General features: G+C 44.5%; 1 protein-coding gene across 1 annotated transcript in view; it reads left to right on the forward strand.

The window, feature by feature from the left end:
* Positions 1-11,109, forward strand: part of tcerg1l (transcription elongation regulator 1 like) — a 92,785-nt gene extending 81,676 nt beyond the window's left edge. Inside the window, exon 5 of the mRNA XM_078222906.1 lies at positions 10,949-11,109. Within this exon, the coding sequence (XP_078079032.1) occupies positions 10,949-11,109 (161 nt within the window). The remainder of the gene's footprint in view (positions 1-10,948) is intronic.
* The last annotated feature ends 10,074 nt before the right edge of the window (positions 11,110-21,183 follow it).

Here is a 21,183-nt window from a genome sequence, read left to right on the forward strand (position 1 = left end):
GGGTGTGGAATGGACTGCCTGCAGTGATAGTGGAGTCGGACACTTTAGAAACATTTAAGCGGTTATTGGATAGGCACATGGAGCACACCAGGATGATAGGGAGTGGGATAGCTTGATCTTGGTTTCAGATAAAGCTCGGCACAACATCGTGGGCCGAAGGGCCTGTTCTGTGCTGTACTGTTCTATGTTCTATGTTCTATTTGCATTGGAAGCAATTCAGAGATGGTCCACAAGGTTGATGAAAGGATTGTCTCATGGTAGGGTTGAGCAGATTGGGCCTCTACTCATTGGGGTTTAGAATATTGGGAGATGATCTGCTGAAAATATAGAAGCTTCTGAGGGGGTTGAAAGGTTAAATGCTGAGAGGTTGCTTCCTGTCATGGGGAACTGGGTTTGCAGTTTCATAATAAAGGGTCTCCAATTTGAGACCGAGATGAGGAGAAATTTCTTCTCTCAAAAGCTTATTAATCTTTGCTCTCTGTGGAAGAGAATTTCAGTGGAGACTGTCTCATTGAATATGTTTGAGGCTGAGCTACAGAGATATTTGTTTTATAAGGAAACTGAGGGTTCTGGGTGGTTGGGGGAGGGGAGTGGTGGGGGAAAGGGAGACCAGCAGTAAAGTGGAGTTAAGGCCAAAATAAGATCTGCCAAGATCTTGAATGACATCCAAAGCTTGAGGAGCTTAAAGCTTGAGGAGCTAGGTGGCCTACTCCTGTTTCTATGTTCTTAAATCTTGTGTTTTGTGTCTTTTAATGTTTTTCTTAAAGCTTTTACATGAATGGCATAAACCTGGATTTGGAGTTATCTTTGTTAGAAGTTGTGATTTTGTGGCCTGTGGTAGCACAGATGGAGTGTTATGTAGTGTACTTAATTTCTTAGGATGCCTTAGAACCATTCAATTTGCTGGACTAACGAAATTATTTTAACTACTCAGCAGAATTTGAGAAGCAGCTTTCCTTTTTATAATTTTGTGCGGGGGGAATAAAAAAACGGGAGGACAAAATTTCAAAAGCTGTGGTGGTGAGTATAAGAGCAGAGAATTATATTGTTCTTTTTGTTTTCTGACCTTCAAATTTTCAAAGCACATTTAGCTAAAAGAGGCTGCTGAAAGAGAGAGACTGTGTAAAGGTTGAAGCCATTTTGTTTAACATATGATTTGTTGACCAAAAACGTTAATACAAATTCTGCATACTTGTGGAGCAGCAGTGGGAGAAAAGATGAGCATACCGGCAAAAATACACGATGAATGGAAAGATACCAATAGGGAGGAAGTCTGAAGAGCAATTTTCCCTTAATTTGATTACTTAATTTAAATTTTGAAAACAATCAAAATTGGAGGAAACCATAGGAAGGCAGGGCAGGATGTTGAAGAGAGGAGGGCGATTGATTGAGGAGGACCTTAAACTTTGAAATCCATCATTTGGGAGGTTGCACCAAATGGTAGTGAATTACATTGAATGGAAGGTTGTTGATTGAGTGGTATTGAAGCAACAAAAAGTGATGGATGCTGGAATTGAGCGGATTGTTCAGAAACAAAAAGATTTGATGGCTATGGATGTGTGATGTATTCTGAACCTGCCGATATTTGAAGATTAACCCAGGTTCAGCACACCCCCAGGCATACATCTGCTCTTTGGCGATGGCAGGATAATATGGATAGAAATCCAATTACTGGAGACTTGAGAGTAATAGTTCCCATTCCAGGGTCTTTAGCCACTGTCCAGTAACAAAGTCTTCAGCCCTAAAGATCCAAAGGAGTGAACTGTGTTGCAATGGAAGCTTCAACAGAGACCAGCAGACATTGGATCAATCTGAAAAACACAAAGGAACGCTTCCTTTTTAGGTCTTGTATGCCCTTATTGGCTACCTCTATCATTTTGTCCTCAAGAGGAAATTGGTGTATGGCCTAAGATTTAATTCTTCTGCATATCTTTCCTGTGATCTGTCCAGCAAAAAGTGTGTCGTATTCATAACATTAAATATAAACAGTGTTCTTATGAAAGCTTCGGGAATTAACTTTATCTAAAAAGGAACGCTTGATGAACTGCTAAAATTGCTGCCAAGACAATCAGGTGACCGTTGCAACTTCAAAACAGATCGGCTTCCAGATAGTTCGAAATGGAAACATAGTGGGTGGAGTTTTCCCTGTGTCAGAGCCCGATGATGGGCAGGAAAAGCAGCGAAAGTATGCCATACTTTTAGTGACTTAGAAAAGGAACATTTCTGCACGGGGTCTCCATGGTAGGCGACCTCTGATTCACCCCACTCCACCATCACTTCAGCACGTTCATCAGTGAGACTGTCCATTTAAAGGCAACCCAGTGCTCCCCAGCCACTTCTGCTAGGTCCACCCCAGAGGGGGGGCTGCAAAAAAGGCTGCCCCCAGATTCTTGGAGGTTTCCCTCACAAAAATGTTTGATGCAGTGAGAAGCATCAGAGTATCCTCTACCCACGCACAGAGAGGAGATACCAAGCCAGGACCCTAATCCAACATGGGAGGCAGTGACAGCAGTGGTCAGTATCAATGCCCTTCTCAGGAGGACAGGTACCCAGCACCGAAAAGGGCAAATGATCTCTGTTCCGCCGGGATAGGTTATTTGTCTCATCATACATACACGCGCACTCTCTCTCTTGCACGCGCACTCTCTCTCTTGCACGCGCACTCTCTCTCTTGCACATGCACTCTCTCTCTTGCACGCGCGCTCTCTCTCTTGCACACGCGCTCTCTCTCTTGCACGCGCGCTCTCTTGCATGCGCGCGCTCTCTTGCATGCGCGCGCTCTCTTGCATGCGCGCTCTATTTTGTGCGCGCGCTCCCTCTTTTGCGCATGCGCTCCCTCTTTTGCGGGTGCGCGCGCTCTCTTTTGCGGGTGCGCGCGCTCTCTTTTGCGGGTGCGCGCGCTCTCTTTTGCGGGTGCGCGCGCTCTCTTTTGCGGGTGCGCGCGCTCTCTTTTGCAGGCGCGTGCGCTCTCTTTTGCACGCGCACTCTCTTTCACGCGCACTATTTTGCATGCGCGCTCTCTTGCTCGCACTCTCTTTTGCGCGCGCTCACTTTTGCGCGCGCTCTCTTTTGCGCGCGCTCCCTCTTTTGCGGGCGCGCGCGCTCTCTTTTGCGGGTGCACGCGCTCTCTTTTGCGGGTGCGCGGGCTCTCTTTTGCGGGTGCGGGTGCGCGTGCTCTCTTTTGCGGGCGCGCGCGCTCTCTTTTGCTCAGCTTGGGCTCACCTTGCAGATCCCAGGCCAATGCAAAGGATGTGTTCCAAATCTCTTCCTTTTTTCCTCTGCCCAAAGCCTGGAAACTGACTATTCCTCAATGCAAAGAGGAGAAAAAATGGTCTGACCATGTTCATTGTTAATGTTACTTATCAATCTAACATTAAATTATATTGCCATTTTCTATTATTGATCTGAATCCAGTTATGTTCACTCAAACAATTACTAACAATAAGATTTAGATGCTTCAGTTGTCAAGTGATCAGAAGTGGTGTTCTTCCTGGCAATAATAAGATGTTCCACTCAGTGAAAAGATTGCAATGCAAGCAAACGTCTAATTATCTTGCTCTTATAATTATCCATGGTGAGATCAGCTGCAGGGGTTGAGAGAAACCTGGCCATCACCTTTTTTGGCTGTGCAGTTGTAGGCAGGAACAAGATCAATTAGATTATGTTAATATTTCTGCGTTGGTAGCAAGACGCAAGATAATTATCGACTTAGATACAAATCATAGATTCTGTTTTTCATGGGTTGATTTTTTTGAATATGCTTTGAAGTGTTTTGGTTTTGTAGATGTGTATTAACTATTTGGCAAGAATGTTCATCAGGCTTTTAGAGAATCAGTAAAGTGCAGCAGACTACGTAATGATGCACATTTTTGTGGTTTTGGACTTAACTAGAAAATTCTAGAATCAAAGTGCAAAACAGAACAAGGCCATTCAATCCATTAGATACTTGCTGGCTCTTTTGAAGAGTAATCCAGTGAGTCCTGCCCCCCCCCCCCCCCCCCCCCCCCCCCCGAAGGGAGTAGGGCCTGCTGGGGGTGGAGCCGAGGGTGCGATTGGTGAGGATGGGGTTCCTGCTGCCACTCTGCATGGGGATCCAGTCGGATTGGAGGGAGGACCGCGATTTGGGGGGAGGTGATCTGCCGATGATTCTACCTCCCCTGTGGAGAGGGGATGGGTCTGCCTCCCATGGGAGTTGGGGTCTGCAGGGGTGGGGGGGGGGGGGGGGCTGGAGATCGGGGTGCTCCGAGACGGGGGGGGGGGGGGGGGATTGGTGCTGACCTGGGAATGCTCGAGGGGGCTGCATTTGGGCTGTGGGTGTGTCAGGAGGGGCAGCTCTGCGAGGGTCCCGGGCTGGCCAGCGATCGGGAGGATGACAGATAGGGCCACTGCGCATGTGCAGAGTTCTGGAACACACAGCCTCTGGCGTGAATAGATCCCATCCCCAAGCTTTCAATGATATTCACGATTGTGGCCTCTGCATTGCACAGAGTGTGGGAGATTCAAGTATGAACTCCCACTGAGAAAACAATCATGATTTACATCAGTTTTCCTGTGAGTTCAGCACTTAGGGCAATTCTCCCAAAAAAGTTATCTCTATTTCTACCACCCGATCAGGAAGTACATTCCAATTTAAATCACTCATTGTGGGGGGAAGTACTCATTGTATATTGCTTCTGGTTCTTTTGCCAATCATCCTAACCTCTCATTATTCACCATTCAGCCGTTGAGAATAGTTACCCTTTATTTATTTATTCTAATACTTGATGATTTTGAACAACACCTATCTAATTTCATCTGTTCTTCTCTGTTCCAAAGTGAACAATCCTGGCTCATTCAGTTTATCCTAGTAACCCTTATCCCTGGAACCATACATCTTCTGTATCCTTTACAAAGCCTTCATATCCTTCCTAAAGTGTGGTGCTGAGAATGTTATGTAATACTCCAGCTATGGAGCTAAACTAATGTTTCATATAGCTTTAATATAACATCCTGGCTTTTGTACCCTATGGCTATAAAATCCACTGGTTTCAGCACTACTGAAACATAGAGACATATAGGAGCCAGAAGATGAATAGAATGGAGGGTGGGGTAGTCTGCTCCCAATGTCTTCCTGTGTGGCTCACATTGATTACCATATTTCAAAGTGTGGGTGTCATGTGCATGTACTGGAAACAGGTAGAGTGCGCCGATGTGATGTCAATTAGCATCTGACACTGATTTTACTTGCCATTTTGGACCTCACCAGTTTTGTTAAAAACCCTTTCTTAAACATGTACAGCTGAACCAAGATTCAAAATACATGTGGGTGGGTTGAATAATTCACCCTCAGCATAAGTTGGGGGCAGATGGTGAGGGGTTGGGGATAGATGGTGGTGGGTAGATGGTGTGGTGTTGGGGTGGTAGATTGGGGGTAGTTGGCGAGGGGTTGCGGATAGATGGTGAGCGATTGAGGATAGCTTGTTGGGGTAGATGATGAAGGTAGCTGGTTGGGGGCAGCTGTTTGGGGCAAAGAGTGTGGGGTTGGGAATAGCAGGTTGGGGGCAGATGGTGTGGGCTTGGGGCTATTGGTTGGGGTAGAGTGTCTGGGGTTAGTTACTTTTCTCATTACCAGCGAAATATCTCCCTTGGCAGGTGGAGCCTTCAATCTTGAAAGTTTTGCTTCTTATTTGAAAAAGGAGTAGGTTACCCTTTATTTATTTATTCTAATACTTGATGATTTTGAACAACACCTATCTAATTTCATCTGTTCTTCTCTGTTCCAAAGTGATCCCTGTGCTTCAGGGATGCTGTGCGGCAGACATGAACTTTCAGTGTTTGTTGGAGGATGTCTCCCAATTTGTGGTGGTCGACTCTGTCCTCCATAACCTTACATCATGGGGGTGCAGCCCTTTGCCACCAGATTTTCAACTGCCATTTAGGAATGAGGAGGCCTCCAGGCCATCATTGCTCTTCATGAGCTTCTCATCAAACTTCTGTTCCCCTGAAAAATTCCCAGATCACAATTTCTCGACACCTTACCATTCCTTTGATATGGACAATCCTAGCATCTTCTTGGTCAAAATTCTTGGTAAAAGACACCACAAAACATCCATTCCATAACTGCATTATCCAACAAAATATTCAACTGTTGACTTCTGTGCTTTCCTTGTGTGCCTTTTTGCCTGGTTTAATACTCCTACACTTTGCTATCTCTGTGACTGCAGCATGATTAGTGGAAGGCTGCAGACTTTCAATAGGAGAGACTATAGATGGTCTTGTAGAATGCCTTGAAGTAGCTCTCGGCTTTGGTGGCTTAGCTTTGGACCCGACCACCATGTCACAAGTGGCAGCAATTTGGACTGGCTGGTTGATGGGGCACTGGAGGACAGTGATGGGAACATGAATGTTGTCATCCTGAGAGAGGACAGCAGTCTTTTCTTTATTCCATTGATCTACTGTTGCTCCTCCACGGCAGAGACTCAGTAATCCTCATCATCTGTTGGAGAAAAGCCTGTAAGACTGCTGTGAGACTCTGAAGTGATTATAACTCAGCCCCTTTTTGAGATTATTCCATATCAGGCATACTCCTCAGATGATCATTCTTACTTCAGGTTGAGAGACACAGGCCTCACAGACACTTGACTGAGTCTGAAGAACTGATCTAACTCACCCTGAAGGAAAGACCAGCAGAGAATATTACCATCCTCCAGATAGTCTTTAACAAGTTTTAACCTGATTGTAACAGCTAAGGGTCCAGGCATCACTCCTCCATAATGTATCTCTCCATTAAGAGTGTACAGAGATGGGTTCTTGAGTTTGGACAGAGAAGAACAAATGAGACAATGACCGGAATTCTCTGGTCTCCCATCTGTAAGATTCTTGGCAGAGTCATTCACTAGCAACAGGATCTTCTGGCTCTGCTGCTGTCGATGGGATTTCCCATTGTAGCCACCCAACTCCACTGGGAAATGTTGCGGGAGTGCACTGCCAGTGGGATCAGAAAATCCGCCTCTCGCAAACAGTTGGAGAATTCCTAAATTATATTAAAGTTTTTTGAAGAATCGAATTATGGGCAGCATGGTGGCACAGTGGTGTCTCACAGCGCCAGGGACCCGGATTCAATTCCCAGCTTGGGTCACTGCCTGTGTGGAGTTTGCACATTCTCCCCATGTCTACGTGGGTTTCCCCTGGGTGCTCCGGTTTCCTCCCACAGTCGAAAGATGTGCAAATTAGGTGGATTGGCATGCTAAAATAGCCCCTTAGTGTCAGGGGGACTAGCTAGTGTAAATGTATGGGGTTATGAGGATAGGGCCTGGGTGGGATTGTGGTTGGTGCAGACTCGATGGGCTGAATGGCCTCCTTTTGCACTGTAGGATTCTATGAACATGCAATTCACATTTGATGGGAAATTCAATTACAATGTTTATAGTTCTAATAATAGAAAGTCTAAATATTTGTTACAATAAGTCATTTAAGATATCCATTGACATTTAAAGTAGCATTTACCTTAAATCCCTGAGTAGAAAGCTAGAGTTTAGCGACATAAGATCCCAATTAAGAGGAGAACTATCATTGCTGTACTAAATAGCAGTACATTTACCATGAGAAATGCTGGAGTGAAGCCAACAAAGCTAAAAATCCACAGTATGTTTCCAATATTTATACTCTTTCTAAGCTGCATAATTAATCATTTTTATGTTTGGGGGGGGTCTTGCCTCTTGATAAGTAGATTTTGTTCCATTCCATTTCCCAAATAAAGTCGCATTATTGTCAGTTTCTAGTTAAAATTCAAGCTGTTTAATTCTTAAGAAAAGGCAGACACAGCCAGGAACTCTGGTGCTGAGAGGTGCAAACAGTGGTGACTTCCCAGCCACACAAGATTAGAACTAAGCTTCCTGGATTCAGTTGACAAGATTTCGGAGCATCTGTAGAAAATAAAGTTATCCATTGTTACATTGTGGTAACTTGAAACGACTATTTACAAAATCCGTATCAATACCGTACTCAGGTGAAGTATCCATGATTTTCAGGGACTCGTTCCTGTTTTTCTGAAACTGCATTATGTTAGGGGCTGGGGACAATATGCCAGTGTCCTTGAGTACACAAGTATTTCCAGGTATGTTTCTGAATGTCTTTTGAGCAGATGAACCATGCTTGTAATTTTCTAATCCCTTCTTTAATCCTATCACTCCTTTAATCCTTTAATCATATCACTCCATTATTATGACTGGATCCCTTCACACACCCCTCTGGACCAGCATGAGTGGAAGCAACGGTTGGGAGTCTTAACTAAGTGATGTCTGCAAGTGATACATTCAACAGAGTGCCAATATCTATCAAGTGAGGTCTCAAGAGTGCAATAAATAATGCTAGTACCTCAAGATGTACGTTAGTCCAAGCACGTGCAACAGAAATGCTCCTCTAAATCATCCCATGGCCAAACTTTAGATTAATTTGATTTATTATTGTCACATGTATTGGGATGCAGCGAAAAGTATTGTTTCCTGCATGCTATACAGACAGAACATGCCATTCATAGTGTTTTAGAGGAGAAGGAAAGGAGAGGGTGCAGAATATAGTGTTACAGTCACAGCTGGTATGTCCATTCAAAAGTCTGATGGCAGCTGGGAAGAAGCTGTTCTTGAGTCGTTTGGTATGTGATCTCAGACTTTTGTATCTTTTTCCTGACGGATGAAGGTGGAAGAGAGTATGTACGGGGTGCATGGGATCCTTGATTATGCTGGCTGCTTTTCCAAGGCAATGGGAAGTGTAGATGGAGTCAATGGGTGGGAGGCTGGTTTAAGTCATGGACTGGGCTATGTTCAAGCCCTTTGTAGTTTCTTGCGGTCTTGGTCAGAGCAGGAGCCATACCAAGCTGTGGGACATTTGCTTTCTATGGTGCATCTACAAAAATTGGTGAGAATTGTAGCAGACATTCTGAATTTTCTTAGCCTCCTGAGAAAGTAGAGGCATTGGTGGGCTTTCTTAACTATAACGTCAGTGTGGAAAGACCAGGGCAGGTTGTTGGTTATCTGGACGCTTAGAAACTTGAAGCTCTCGACCATTTCCACTTCATCACCATTGATTTGGACAGGGGCATTTCAAATCTTTGAACATATAAACATGCCAATTAGGAGCAGGAGTAGGCCATTTGGCCCCTCCTGCCTATCCCAATAACGTTTCACACCCTTTTTAATTGAGAATCTAACTAGCTCTGCCTTAAAAATATTCAAAGATTCTGCTTCCACTGTCTTTTGAGGAAGAGTTCCAGAGACTCATGACTCTCTGCATGAACAAATTCTCCTCATCTCTGAGCGACCCCTTATTTTTAAACAGTGACCCCTAGTTCTAGATTCTCTGACAACAGGAATCTTCAGTTTCATATGCACCATGTCAATACCCTTTAGGAGTTTAAAGGTTTCACTAAAGTCACCTCTTTCTCTTCTAAACTCTAGTGGATGCAAATCTAATCTGTCCAAACGTTCCTCATAAGACAACCTGCCCATTCCTGGCATTTGTCTAATAAGCCTTCTCGGAACTGCTTCTTATGCATTTGCTTCTTTCTTGAGATAAGGAAACTAATACAGTACACAATACTCCAGATGTGGTCTCACCAATGCCCTGCACAATTGAAGTATGACCTCCCAACTTTTGGAATTGATTCCTCTCACACTATATGATACCATTCTATTAGCTTCCCCAATTGCTTCATCTGTATACTAGTCTCCTGTGATTGATATGATGGGTAGGACAAAATGTCACTAGCTTAGGCAGACACAGAGTCACAGTCACAGAGTCATAGAGGTTTACAGCATGGAAACAGGTCCTTCAGCCCAACTTGTCCATCCCGCCCCGTCATGTGAATCAAGGTGAAGTCCTAATGTCTGATGAACTGGCGGAAGCTTGACATGCTGAGCCACGTCTACGAAGGTTAGCAATCAATAATTGAATGCAGTTGATGAGGTGGTGGGTTCTAATGAGATGTGTTGGAGGAAGATGAGTCTTGCACACCCATTGGTAGATGGACAGCAAAATTGTTCATTGCTGTGATCAGATGCCATTCCCAAATTCGAAGAAATCTATATTATCCAGAAGAAGAAACTTTACAAAAGATGATGGCATTATATTTAACTGTTGGAGAAAAGGTGTTACTTAATAATCAAAATGAGGATCAATATCCCAATCATAGTGAATACTTGAATGACGTATGAGAAGACATAAAATACTGCCAAATGCTCTTGAAGCAGTATCAGTGATCCATTCAATTGCAGATTTAGTTACAGAAGCTAACCCTGGCTTTTCCTCTATAACAACCCGACTTATAGCCTGAAGCCAATCTGGAGCCCACCAAACATTATTCAATTCAATGTGCAACAGCAAGCATTATGCCCTTCCAATAGTAACCTTGACAGAGTAATTGGTGAAGGTAAAAAGCCACTCCATGTCCTGTAACTGGCTAAGCACTGTACTAAGCTTGCTAAGTTTAATTGGTGTATAAATAGTACGAGAGGTGTAGGAATTTCTGAATCTCAAGGATTTAATATATCAGTGTGTGTCCACAGCGAGTGACATCTTTAGAAGATGTTACTTAATAGTCCTGTACAATTTTGTCTTTTAAAAAGCATTTAGATAGTTGCATGGGTATGATGGATATAGAGGGATATGGGCCAAATGCGGGCAATTGGGATTAGCTTAGGGGTTTTTTAAAAAAAGGATGGCATGGACAAGTTGGGCCGAAGAGCCTGTTTCCATGCTCTAAACCTCTATGACTCTATGACTCTATGTCATCAGGCAGTTGCCTATGTCCAGACCACAGCTGCAACACCTGGAAGCCCAAATCACAGCATAGGATCCATTTCTCAAAAAGAAACCTCACCAATAATCTTGTCAAATTAGGGTGGAGGATTCAGGACAGTTTGCCTAATCTGAACCATTTCCAAATTGCTTCAATTTCTTGCATCTATGACAGATAAGGAACTCCTGTTTAGTGAATTCTTCTGCTTGAAGGAAATCTATTCCATAGAAATGGAATTGAAAGTGGAATTGGGCTCCAAGAGTGAACTGGTCACCCGGTCATACGAATGCCTGTCTATTACCAGGGTCCTGAATGACCCCGAGGTCTTAGTGTGACCTAAATTAAAGATCATTCACTGCTATTAATAGATTACTGTGTGTTTTATCAATTGTATTGTAAGGTGAATATCCAATTTCCATCTGATGGGTTTAGCTAACTAAACAGTATCTCTGAGTGTGGTTTTCTTGGTAGTGAAGTTGGGTATGAAATTTAGGCATAGCAAGTTTAGCTTTTTCTCTTGGGTGCAGAGTTTGAGGTTATTGAGAAAATAATCTCTATATCATGACCAAGGGACCTGATTTAGACTGGAGTTTTAAAAGGGACATAAGCTGTCACAAGGCTATTGATTCCAATGCCATTGCCTGTGGAGAGAAGTTATTTGTCAATAGTTTGAAGACCAGTAACAAAAGTGATTTTTGAAGCTTAATAAAGTCCCCAGTCTTTTTTGAGGCTGTGAACTTGATCTCTGTTCCATTGATCCAGTGTGAGGAGAGACTCTGCCAGCAGACTTTGGAGTGAGCAGATGTTTATTAATGTAGAACATTTTTTGTGAATTCTGGAAGAATCACTCGATTTGATGAAGTCAACAGATTCACAGGCACGGCTGCTCTGTAAACTTCAGATTGGTATATTGGTGGAGAAATGTTTTCAAACTTCGCTCCAGATGATAAGTCAGTAGAGAGATTAGGTTTGATTGATTCTGAATTGGTAAGGTTCTGCTGGCATAAGCAAATGCTGTTTGTAGTTTATTCGTGACTGAATGCCAGCCAACAAGCTTGCATTGGGAGTAAAGTGAATAAACTTTGATACTGGGAAGTTTTGATGTGTTCCGGATAGAAATGTCATTGGAAACATAGGGCGGGATTTTCCAAACCCCACCACCCCTCCCATGATGTGTTTTCTGGCAGTGGAGGCGGCCCACCATTGGCCACCAGTGGGATCCTCTGATCCCGCAGTTGTTTACAATGTTTCGCATGGCTTGCACCCCCTGCCACTGGAGAGCCCACTGTGTGGGGTTGCCATTGATGGGACCAGAAGATCCTGCCAGCAGGGATGGCTGGAAAATTCAATTATCATTTTCACAGGTGTATGTCCCCTGAGAAGATAACCTTGTGACACAAAGAAGGTCCCTTCCTCCATGGAAAAACCCATTTGGCTCACTAATGTCCTTTAGGGAAGGAAATCTGCCATCCTTGTCTGGTCTGGCCTATATGTGACTCCAGAGCCACAGCAATGTGGTTGACTCTCAGCTACCGTGCAAGGGCAACTAAGGATGGGCAACAAATGTTGGCCAGCCAGCAACGCCCATGTCCAACGAATGAACTTTTAAAAAATGTCCGCATGTCTGCCCTTGTGTCATTACATTTGACCAATGTTATGGTGCATGGGTCCGTCACATTTGTTGCCACACATTCAAATACGAGTCAAGTAAACTTGGGAAAAATTCTTGATCTCAGTACATTTGGGTGGAATTTTCTAGCTGTTCACGCCAGCAGGATTTTCTGGCCCTGCTGCAGCAATCGGAGATTTGGTTGAGGTCCAAATTCTCTACCCTCGCTTGCAGTGGCGATGGGGCATGTAAGGCCGGAAAAGGCCGAGCTATAGTGTAAGTTGTTTAAGCAATAGGACTCTTCTGGCATTCCACATGCACTGCCCATATCCGGAAGATGTTTAAAAAGAAATTGTCTAGAACCATTCGAATGTCAATCTTGGGGCAGGCAGTATTCACCGAACAATACTTGCCATCTGCAAATTGGAATTCTTTGTCTTGCAGTTGTCAGTGAGCATTTAATTAATCTCATCCATCCTGTCGTAACTCCAAGTGTTCTTAAAGTAGTTAGGGCAAAATTTTGAGGAACAAATATTGTTGAATTGTAGGGAAACCCATCGACAACAGGGAATAAAATCATGGGTTTACTGTGGTGCCAAAGGCAGAATGATGGAGCTGAATTAAGGACATTTTTCTGAATAGGGGAAGTTGATCAAACACCCCTGATTCTTTGGGTGATTCGCAATGATTGCATATCATGCCCTTATAAAACTATGTGTTAATGAAGATATTGTAGCACTGGGAACATCAGTTGTTGGGGATGCAGATTGGGAATATTTTATAATCCTCCTACTGAGGGTAATTTTTCTACTTATTCCAATCAATAAAGTAGCAATGTTTCACCTGCTCAAATCATTGCTTATGTTGGTCCTTTTCACCAGGGTACCCAGCTGACACCTGTAAAGCTAGATTTTCTTCTTGAAGGTTCACATGGTTGCATAGGGTCTTGCCACCAGTTCATTTTCCTTTTGAACTGATTTAATTTCAAGGGATAAATTTTACCGTTCTGCCTGCCACCGGAATCATAGAAGGCGCGGGGTGGCTCATGAAAAGGTCCATTGAGCTGGAGCGGGATTTTCCGGTTTCGGGACGAACAGGGCTGGAAAATCCCGTCCTTGTCTTAGTTAAGATTGTGGCATCGAACTCAACTTGTGTAGGCTGATAAATAGAACCATGTGATAGCACAAGTGGTTGAAGCTGATGTATTGATATGATGCCAAATTGAAGGGGTATCCTTATAAGCATAGACAAATTGTTGTGAGTTGCTGGGAGATGATGCTTTTGTATCCATGTTAAACTTGTACTGCCATCATTGAAAAGAAGGTCTGGAATCAAATCTTCTGTCAGTCAAGTTTGGAGATAAGCACTGTATTTAACAATTCACAAAACAATAATTCACAGGATAGTAATCATTATAACAAGTGAAAGGATAATTACGGCTAAAGTAAATCAATAGCACCTCAGTCCTTTTTTCAATTGAGACTAGTCACATCATCAAGAGACTTGATGTTTTCGCATCTTTTGGAATATTAGTATACAAGTCAGTTACCTGGGGGATTCGACCTCTTTGTTCGACTGGAGCATAAAAAGCCAGCTGCACTATACAGCGGGCAGCGTCGGGAGCAGGCAGTGGAGTGTGTGGGAAGCAGAGTGTGAGCTATAAGGGCTTTGGCTCACAGGGCTTAGGCTGAAAGGGCGAGGCAAGGTAAGTTATTTTTATCCAAACCTATATAGGATAAGGGTAACTATGAGTGATAGGCCAGTTCGGTGCTTCCGGTGTGGGATGTGGGAGTTCCTGGAAACACCTAGCCTCCCAGAGGTTCACATTTGTGCCAGGTGCGTGGAACTGCAGCTCCTGAGGGACCGTGTCACGGAACTGGAGCTGCAGATTGCTGAACTTGGTCTAGTCAGGGAGAATGAGAGAATAATTGACATGAGTTATAGGGAACTAGTTACACCGGGGCATCGGGAGGAAGACACGTGGGTCACAGTTAGGAGGAGTAAAGGTCAGAAGGGTAACGTCCCAGAGAGTACTCCAGTGGCTGTCTCTCATAATAGGAAGGGCTCGGCGACAGGTGTGAGAGGGGAGGGGAGTGAGCAATTAGAGGAGGGGTCACCTGTGGTTGTCCCACTCCAAAACAAGTATATTGTTTTGGATAGTGTGGAGGAGGGTGACTCTCCAGGGGTAAGCCACAGTGACCAGGTCACTGGCACACAGTCAGGCTCTGTGGCCCGGAAAGGAAAGAGAGGGGTTAGGAGAGCAATAGTGGTGGGGGATGCGTCGGTTGGAGGCACAGACAGGCGATTCTGTGGGTGCGAATGGGACTCCAGGATGGTAGTCTGCCTACCTGGTGCTGGGGTCATGGATGTCTCCGAGAGGATAGGAGGCATATTAAAAGGGGAAGATAAAGAAACGGATGTCATTGTACACATTGGTGCAAATGACGTAGATAGGAAGAGCAGGGGGATCCTACGAGAGCAATTCAGGGAGTTGGGAAATAGGCTAAAAAGTAGGGCCTCCAGGGTGGCCATCTCTGGGCTGCTCCCAATGCCTCATGCCAGTGAGGCAAGGAATAGGGAGTTAGTACAATTGAATGCTTGGCTAAAGGACTGGTCCAGGAGGGAGGGCTTCATTTTCCTAGATCAATGGGAAGTTTTCAGGAGAGGATGGCACCTGTACAAGAAGGACGGGTCACAACTAAGTTGGAAGGGCACGAATATCCTGGCTGGGAGTTTTGCTAGTGCAGTTCGGGGGGGTTTAAACTAGTATGGCAGGGGGGTGGGGATCAAAATATTAGGTCTACAAGTGTAGAGGCTGGGGACGAGCTTGGGGCTGGAACAAGGCTGGCAAAGGAGAAGAGCACTCTGGGGGAGGATGACCTCACTGGGCCTGGAGGTCTGGAGTGCTTATACTTCAATGCAAGGAGCGTAGCAGGTAAGACAGACGAACTTAGGGCCTTAATGCTCACGAGGAATTTGGATGTGGTTGCGGTGACAGAGACTTGGTTGAAAGAGGGACAGGACTGGCAGCTGAATATTCCGGGGTACAAGTGTTTTAGACGAGACAGAGGAGGGGCCAAAAGAGGTGGGGGAGTAGCAGTATTAGTTGGAGAGCATATTACAGCGGTGCAGAAGGAGGAAAATTCAGAGGGGTTGTGTAACGAGTCACTCTGGGTGGAGCTTAGAAACAGGAAGGGCGCAGTCACTACTACAGGCCCCCCAACAGCCCAAGGGAAGTGGAAGAACGGATATGTCAGGAGATATTGGATAGGTGCAGGAAAAATAGGGTTGTTGTAGTGGGAGACTTCAATTTCCCTGGTATAGACTGGAAATCGCTGAGAGCTGGGACTCTGAATGGGGAGGAATTTGTAAAATGCATACAGGAGGGTTCTTTGGAACAATATGTAGATAGCCCGACTAGAGAGGGGGCTATACTGGACCTAGTACTGGGGAATGAGCCCGGTCAGGTCTTCAAAGTTTCGGTAGGGGAACATGTGGCAAATAGTGACCACAATTCTGTTAGCTTTAGGATAGTGATGGAAAAGGATGAGTGGTGTCCCAAGGTAAGGTGTTGGATTGGGGGAAGGCTAACTTTAGTGGGATTAGGCAGAAATTGGCAGCTCTTGATTGGGAGAGGCTGTTTGAGGGTAAATCCACATCTGGCATGTGGGAGTCTTTTAAGGAACGGTTGTTAGGGCTACAGGACAGGCATGTGCCTGTAAAAAAGAAGGATAGGAAGGGCAGGATTCGAGAACCGTGGATAACCAGGGAAATTGAGGGACTGGTCAAAAAGAAAAGAGAGGCGTATGTTAGGTCCAGGCAGCTAAAAACGGAGGGAGCTCTGGAGGAGTACAAAGAAAGTAGGAAAGAACTCAAACGGGGAATTAGAAGAGCAAAAAGAGGTCACGAAATGTTCTTGGCAGACAGGATTAAGGAGAATCCCAAGGCATTTTATTCATACGTTAGGAACAAAAGGGTTGTCAGGGAAAAAATCGGACCTCTCAGGGACAAAAGTGGGGAATTATGCTTGGAGCCCAAAGAAGTAGGGGAGATCCTAAATGAATACTTTGCGTCGGTATTCACAAAGGAGAGGGATGTGATGACTGGGAGTGTCTCGGAGGGGAGTGTTGAACCGTTGGAGAAAATCTCCATTACAAGGGAGGAAGTGTTAGGTTTGTTAGAGAATATAAAGACTGACAAATCCCCAGGGCCTGATGGAATCTATCCAAGGCTGCTCAGGGAGACGAGAGATGAAATCGCTGGGCCTCTGACGCAAATCTTTGTCTCGTCACTGGACGCAGGTGAGGTCCCAGAGGATTGGAGGATAGCTAATGTGGTCCCGTTATTTAAGAAGGGTAGGAAGGATAACCCGGGTAATTATAGGCCGGTGAGCTTGACGTCCATGGTGGGGAAGTTGTTGGAGAAGATTCTTAGAGATAGGATGTATGCGCATTTAGAAAGGAATAAACTCATTAACGATAGTCAGCATGGTTTTGTGAGAGGGAGGTCATGCCTCACTAATCTGGTGGAGTTTTTTGAAGAAGTGACCAGAATGGTTGACGAGGGAAGGGCCGTGGATGTCGTCTATATGGACTTTAGTAAAGCGTTTGACAAAGTCCCTCATGGTAGGCTGGTGAAAAAGGTTGGATCTCATGGGATAAAGGGGGAGGTGGCTAGATGGGTGGAGAACTGGCTTGGTCACAGAAGACAGAGGGTGGTAGTGGAAGGGTCTTTTTCCGGCTGGAGGCCTGTGACTAGTGGTGTTCCGCAGGGCTCTGGGGACCTCTGCTGTTTGTGATTTATATAAATGATCTGGAAGAAGGTGTAACTGGGGTGATCAGTAAGTTTGCGGACGACACAAAATTGGCAGGACTTGCAGATAGTGAGGAGCATTGTCAGAAGCTACAGAAGGATATAGATAGGCTGGAAATTTGGGCAAAGAAATGGCAGATGGAGTTCAATCCTGATAAATGCGAAGTGATGCATTTTGGTAGAAATAATGTAGGGAGGAGCTATACGATAAATGGCAGAACCATAAAGAGTGTAGATACGCAGAGGGACCTGGGTGTGCAAGTCCACAGATCCTTGAAGGTGACGTCACAGGTGGAGAAGGTGGTGAAGAAGGCATATGGCATGCTTGCCTTTATAGGACGGGGCATAGAGTATAAAAGTTGGGGTCTGATGTTGCAGATGTATAGAAAGTTGGTTCGGCCGCATTTGGAATACTGCGTCCAGTTCTGGTCACCACACTACCAGAAGGACGTGGAGGCTTTGGAGAGAGTACAGAGGAGGTTTACCAGGATGTTGCCTGGTATGGAGGGGCTTAGTTATGAGGAGAGATTGGGTAAACTGGGGTTGTTCTCCCTGGAAAGACGGAGGATGAGGGGAGACTTAATAGAGGTGTATAAAATTATGAAAGGCATAGATAGGGTGAACGGTGGGAAGCTTTTCCCCAGGTCAGTGGTGACGTTCACGAGGGGTCATAGGTTCAAGGTGAAGGCGGGGAGGTTTAACACAGATATCAGAAGGACATATTTTACACAGAGGGTGGTGGGGGCCTGGAATGCGCTGCCAGGCAAGGTGGTGGAGGCGGACACACTGGGAACGTTTAAGACTTATCTAGACAGCCATATGAACGGAGTGGGAATGGAGGGATACAAAAGAATGGTCTAGTTTGGACCAGGGAGCGGCGCGGGCTTGGAGGGCCGAAGGGCCTGTTCCTGTGCTGTATTGTTCTTTGTTCTTTGTTCTTATTACTTTCCTTCATTGTTGTGACTCTTGTGCTGCTGCTTGTGCCGTTGTGGTTTCTTGTGACACCAGTGTTTGAGGCCCCGCCAAATACTGGCTGGAGGAGGAGGATGAGTCAGTGATGCTATCATCAGTAGCTCTGCATCTAGTTTTGTGTTCCAGACTGGGTCTCAGAAGGCAGTGTATGACTGCATCATTCTGCAATCTTCAGGCTACCTCTCCAGATTATCTACAGAGACAATTTAAAGAATTTTTTTGCCATTTAGCTCATTAGAAAATATGTTCACAATTCTTTAATAACTGAATGTATTTGTACAGGTTTCTTCCTACTTGGGTCTTAAACCAGGTCTTAGTTCAAACTTTCTTTCCTGAACCCACTCCCCTGTTAAGTATCAAGTCCAAAAGTCATGAAAGAGATCATAAACTGTTTAAATCAAAGCTTACTTTCTGCCTATTTAAAAACTGACTTTGCTGAACCAAAAACATGGTTACTACAGATCACATGATTTGCAATCTGGCTGCAGTTCTGGAAACTTCCAACAGTAATTACAGAACAAAGCTCAATCCTCATCCTTGTGAAATCTCACACCTATCATTGTGTAGACCCATTACAATCAATGAAATAAGGGAGCAGCAGATGCTCTATTCCCCAGCTTGGATGTATAACAAAGAGAGGGTCATCAAAACTTATTATACCTGCTGAGGCACTAATAGCCACCATCCATCTCCTAAGGTGAACAATGGATTTTATCTAGAGGCATAGAAACCGATTATTTACCTGACGCTGACTCATCAGTGGGCAACATTATCTAAGCTCCTCTGGACTTTGGAAAATGTTAATGTTACATTGTGGACCCCCTGACTGTCCGCTGTTAAACATGATGTGGAGATGCCGGCGTTGGACTGGGGTAAGCGCAGTAAGAAGTCTCACAACACCAGGTTAAAGTCCAACAGGTTTATTTGGCAGCACTAGCTTTCGGATTGTCTCTTTAACTGTCCTGGCTGGAGACAATACACATCTCTTTAACCTGTGCTTAACCCTCTCTCCACTCACATTGTCTGTACCTTTAATACTTGATTACCTGTAAAGACTCGCTTTCCACCCATTATCTTGTAAATTGAGTTTGTGTCTTTATATGCCCTGTTTGTGAACACGAGTCCTCACTCACCTGAAGAAGGGGCTTGGGGCTCCGAAAGCTAGTGCTGCCAAATAAACCTGTTGGACTTTAACCTGGTGTTGTGAGACTTCTTACTGCGCTGTTAAACATCCAGCCTTTCAAAACCAGAGCCAGACTACAGCCTGACAACAAAGCCTGCCTCAAGTTTAAACCTCCTCGAAGTCTGATTCTTTGGAAGGTTTCTGCCACTGCATGTGGAGTAGACCAAGTTTCTGTTTACCAACCTCACCTTGCCACTCCTTGACCGACCTTAAAGGAATTCTACAACTTCTGCTTTCAGCTAGCTGAACCTGTCTGTACTTCAACATCGACATGGAGGAACCCTCACTGGACTCTGACATTCACATGAATTAGTATCCATATGTTTGGTGCTTTATGCTTTAAGTTACTTCTAGCTGTAAACCTCTATTATTTCTTTTCACCTTCTTATGTGCTTGTGTGTATATGGTTGTGAGTACTATCCCTTGGGTTTGACTGTAAGAATAAACAATATTTCTGATTTCAGCCTAAAGAGAATTTGCTGTGAGCCACTTTAAAAATTGACTTCATGCCCAGAGGGCATGGGGAAACACCCCACAGCCTCTTTCAAAAAAGGAAAACGCCTCTGCTTATGGATAGATGGTGAGAAAAATAAAAGAGTTCAGTTTGCCTTTCTCCCCTGTTCGTAATGTAAGGGTTGCCATGCTTTGTTGGCTGGCTGCTTGTGCGTATTCATCCCCCTTGTGCTCTAATTGATCTTATGAATTTCATACATTATTTCTTGTTTCAAATCTAACTGTTGTCAAGTCAAGGAGTCAGAATGTGTGGAGGCAATTAAAGAACCATGGGTATGTGGTGTATGCATCTCACCCCATACATTAGATAATATGGAGTTCCAGTCAGTCCTGTCCCTGATACAGATGTGAGCACATTATTAATGATAGTTGTTGCACTTCCGATATGATGGCAGTCCTCTTATTTCCACTGATTCCCAACAGTTCGATCTGTAGCTTTCTATTACCTCCTGGTTATTATGTTCTGCCATTGATTGTAGATGATGTGCTGTGCTTTGGTCTAATGTAGTCCTCTTTAGCTCACAATAGTTTTCAAAGACCTTGGAATAATAGCTCTGCCTTTTTCGGAGTGTTAGATTTGGGTGCACCGGCTACAGTCATGAAGTCAGCAATAGCATTGGCAAATGAGTTCTCTGAAACAGGTTTTGTGGGGGTCAGCCAGAAGAAAGAAGTGAGTCTATTAACACAAGTGAGAACAAGATTATATCCCAATGATGGGGGAAGTGTCCAATAAAACCAAAAAAGATTTTCTGCTTGATTGAGTAGATTTTACAGGAGTCAGTGGTGATGATTTAATAAGTGATGACCTACTGGTTAAATTGCAGGGCTCACAATTAGCCACTACATTTTACATCCTTTAAGATTGCCTGGCCACTGATATAAAGGAGTTAATTTGCAGACTGTTGTTCTGGTACCACAATGTCTCTGACCTGCATCCTTATCAGCTTCTTTTACAGGCTGTTCTTGTTTGTGATTCAGAGGTGCATCTTGGTTTCCCTTGGGCAACTTAATTAGTACAACACCGGCGGGGATTCTGAGTAAAAGCACTTTGATGGTTATCCTGGTGGATTCTCTGAGTTAGCTGAGTTAGTTCCTCATCCTGACTAGCTGCCTTTTCTGCCGTAGTGATAGCATTAACTTTGGCAGGTCTCTCGTGAGGGGATGCGATGTCGGCTGAATGTTTCACCTGTTCATTTGCAATACTATTGCCCTCTGAGTGTACTGTCCCAGTGGTATGCCTGTTTACCAGAATAACCTGACAATTTTGTTTTCTGTTCTCAATCGGAGAATGTCCTCCCACAACAACTTATGTTTTATGGA

Source organism: Mustelus asterias, chromosome 11 (genome assembly GCF_964213995.1).
Source record: "Mustelus asterias chromosome 11, sMusAst1.hap1.1, whole genome shotgun sequence".
NCBI lineage: Eukaryota > Metazoa > Chordata > Chondrichthyes > Carcharhiniformes > Triakidae > Mustelus > Mustelus asterias.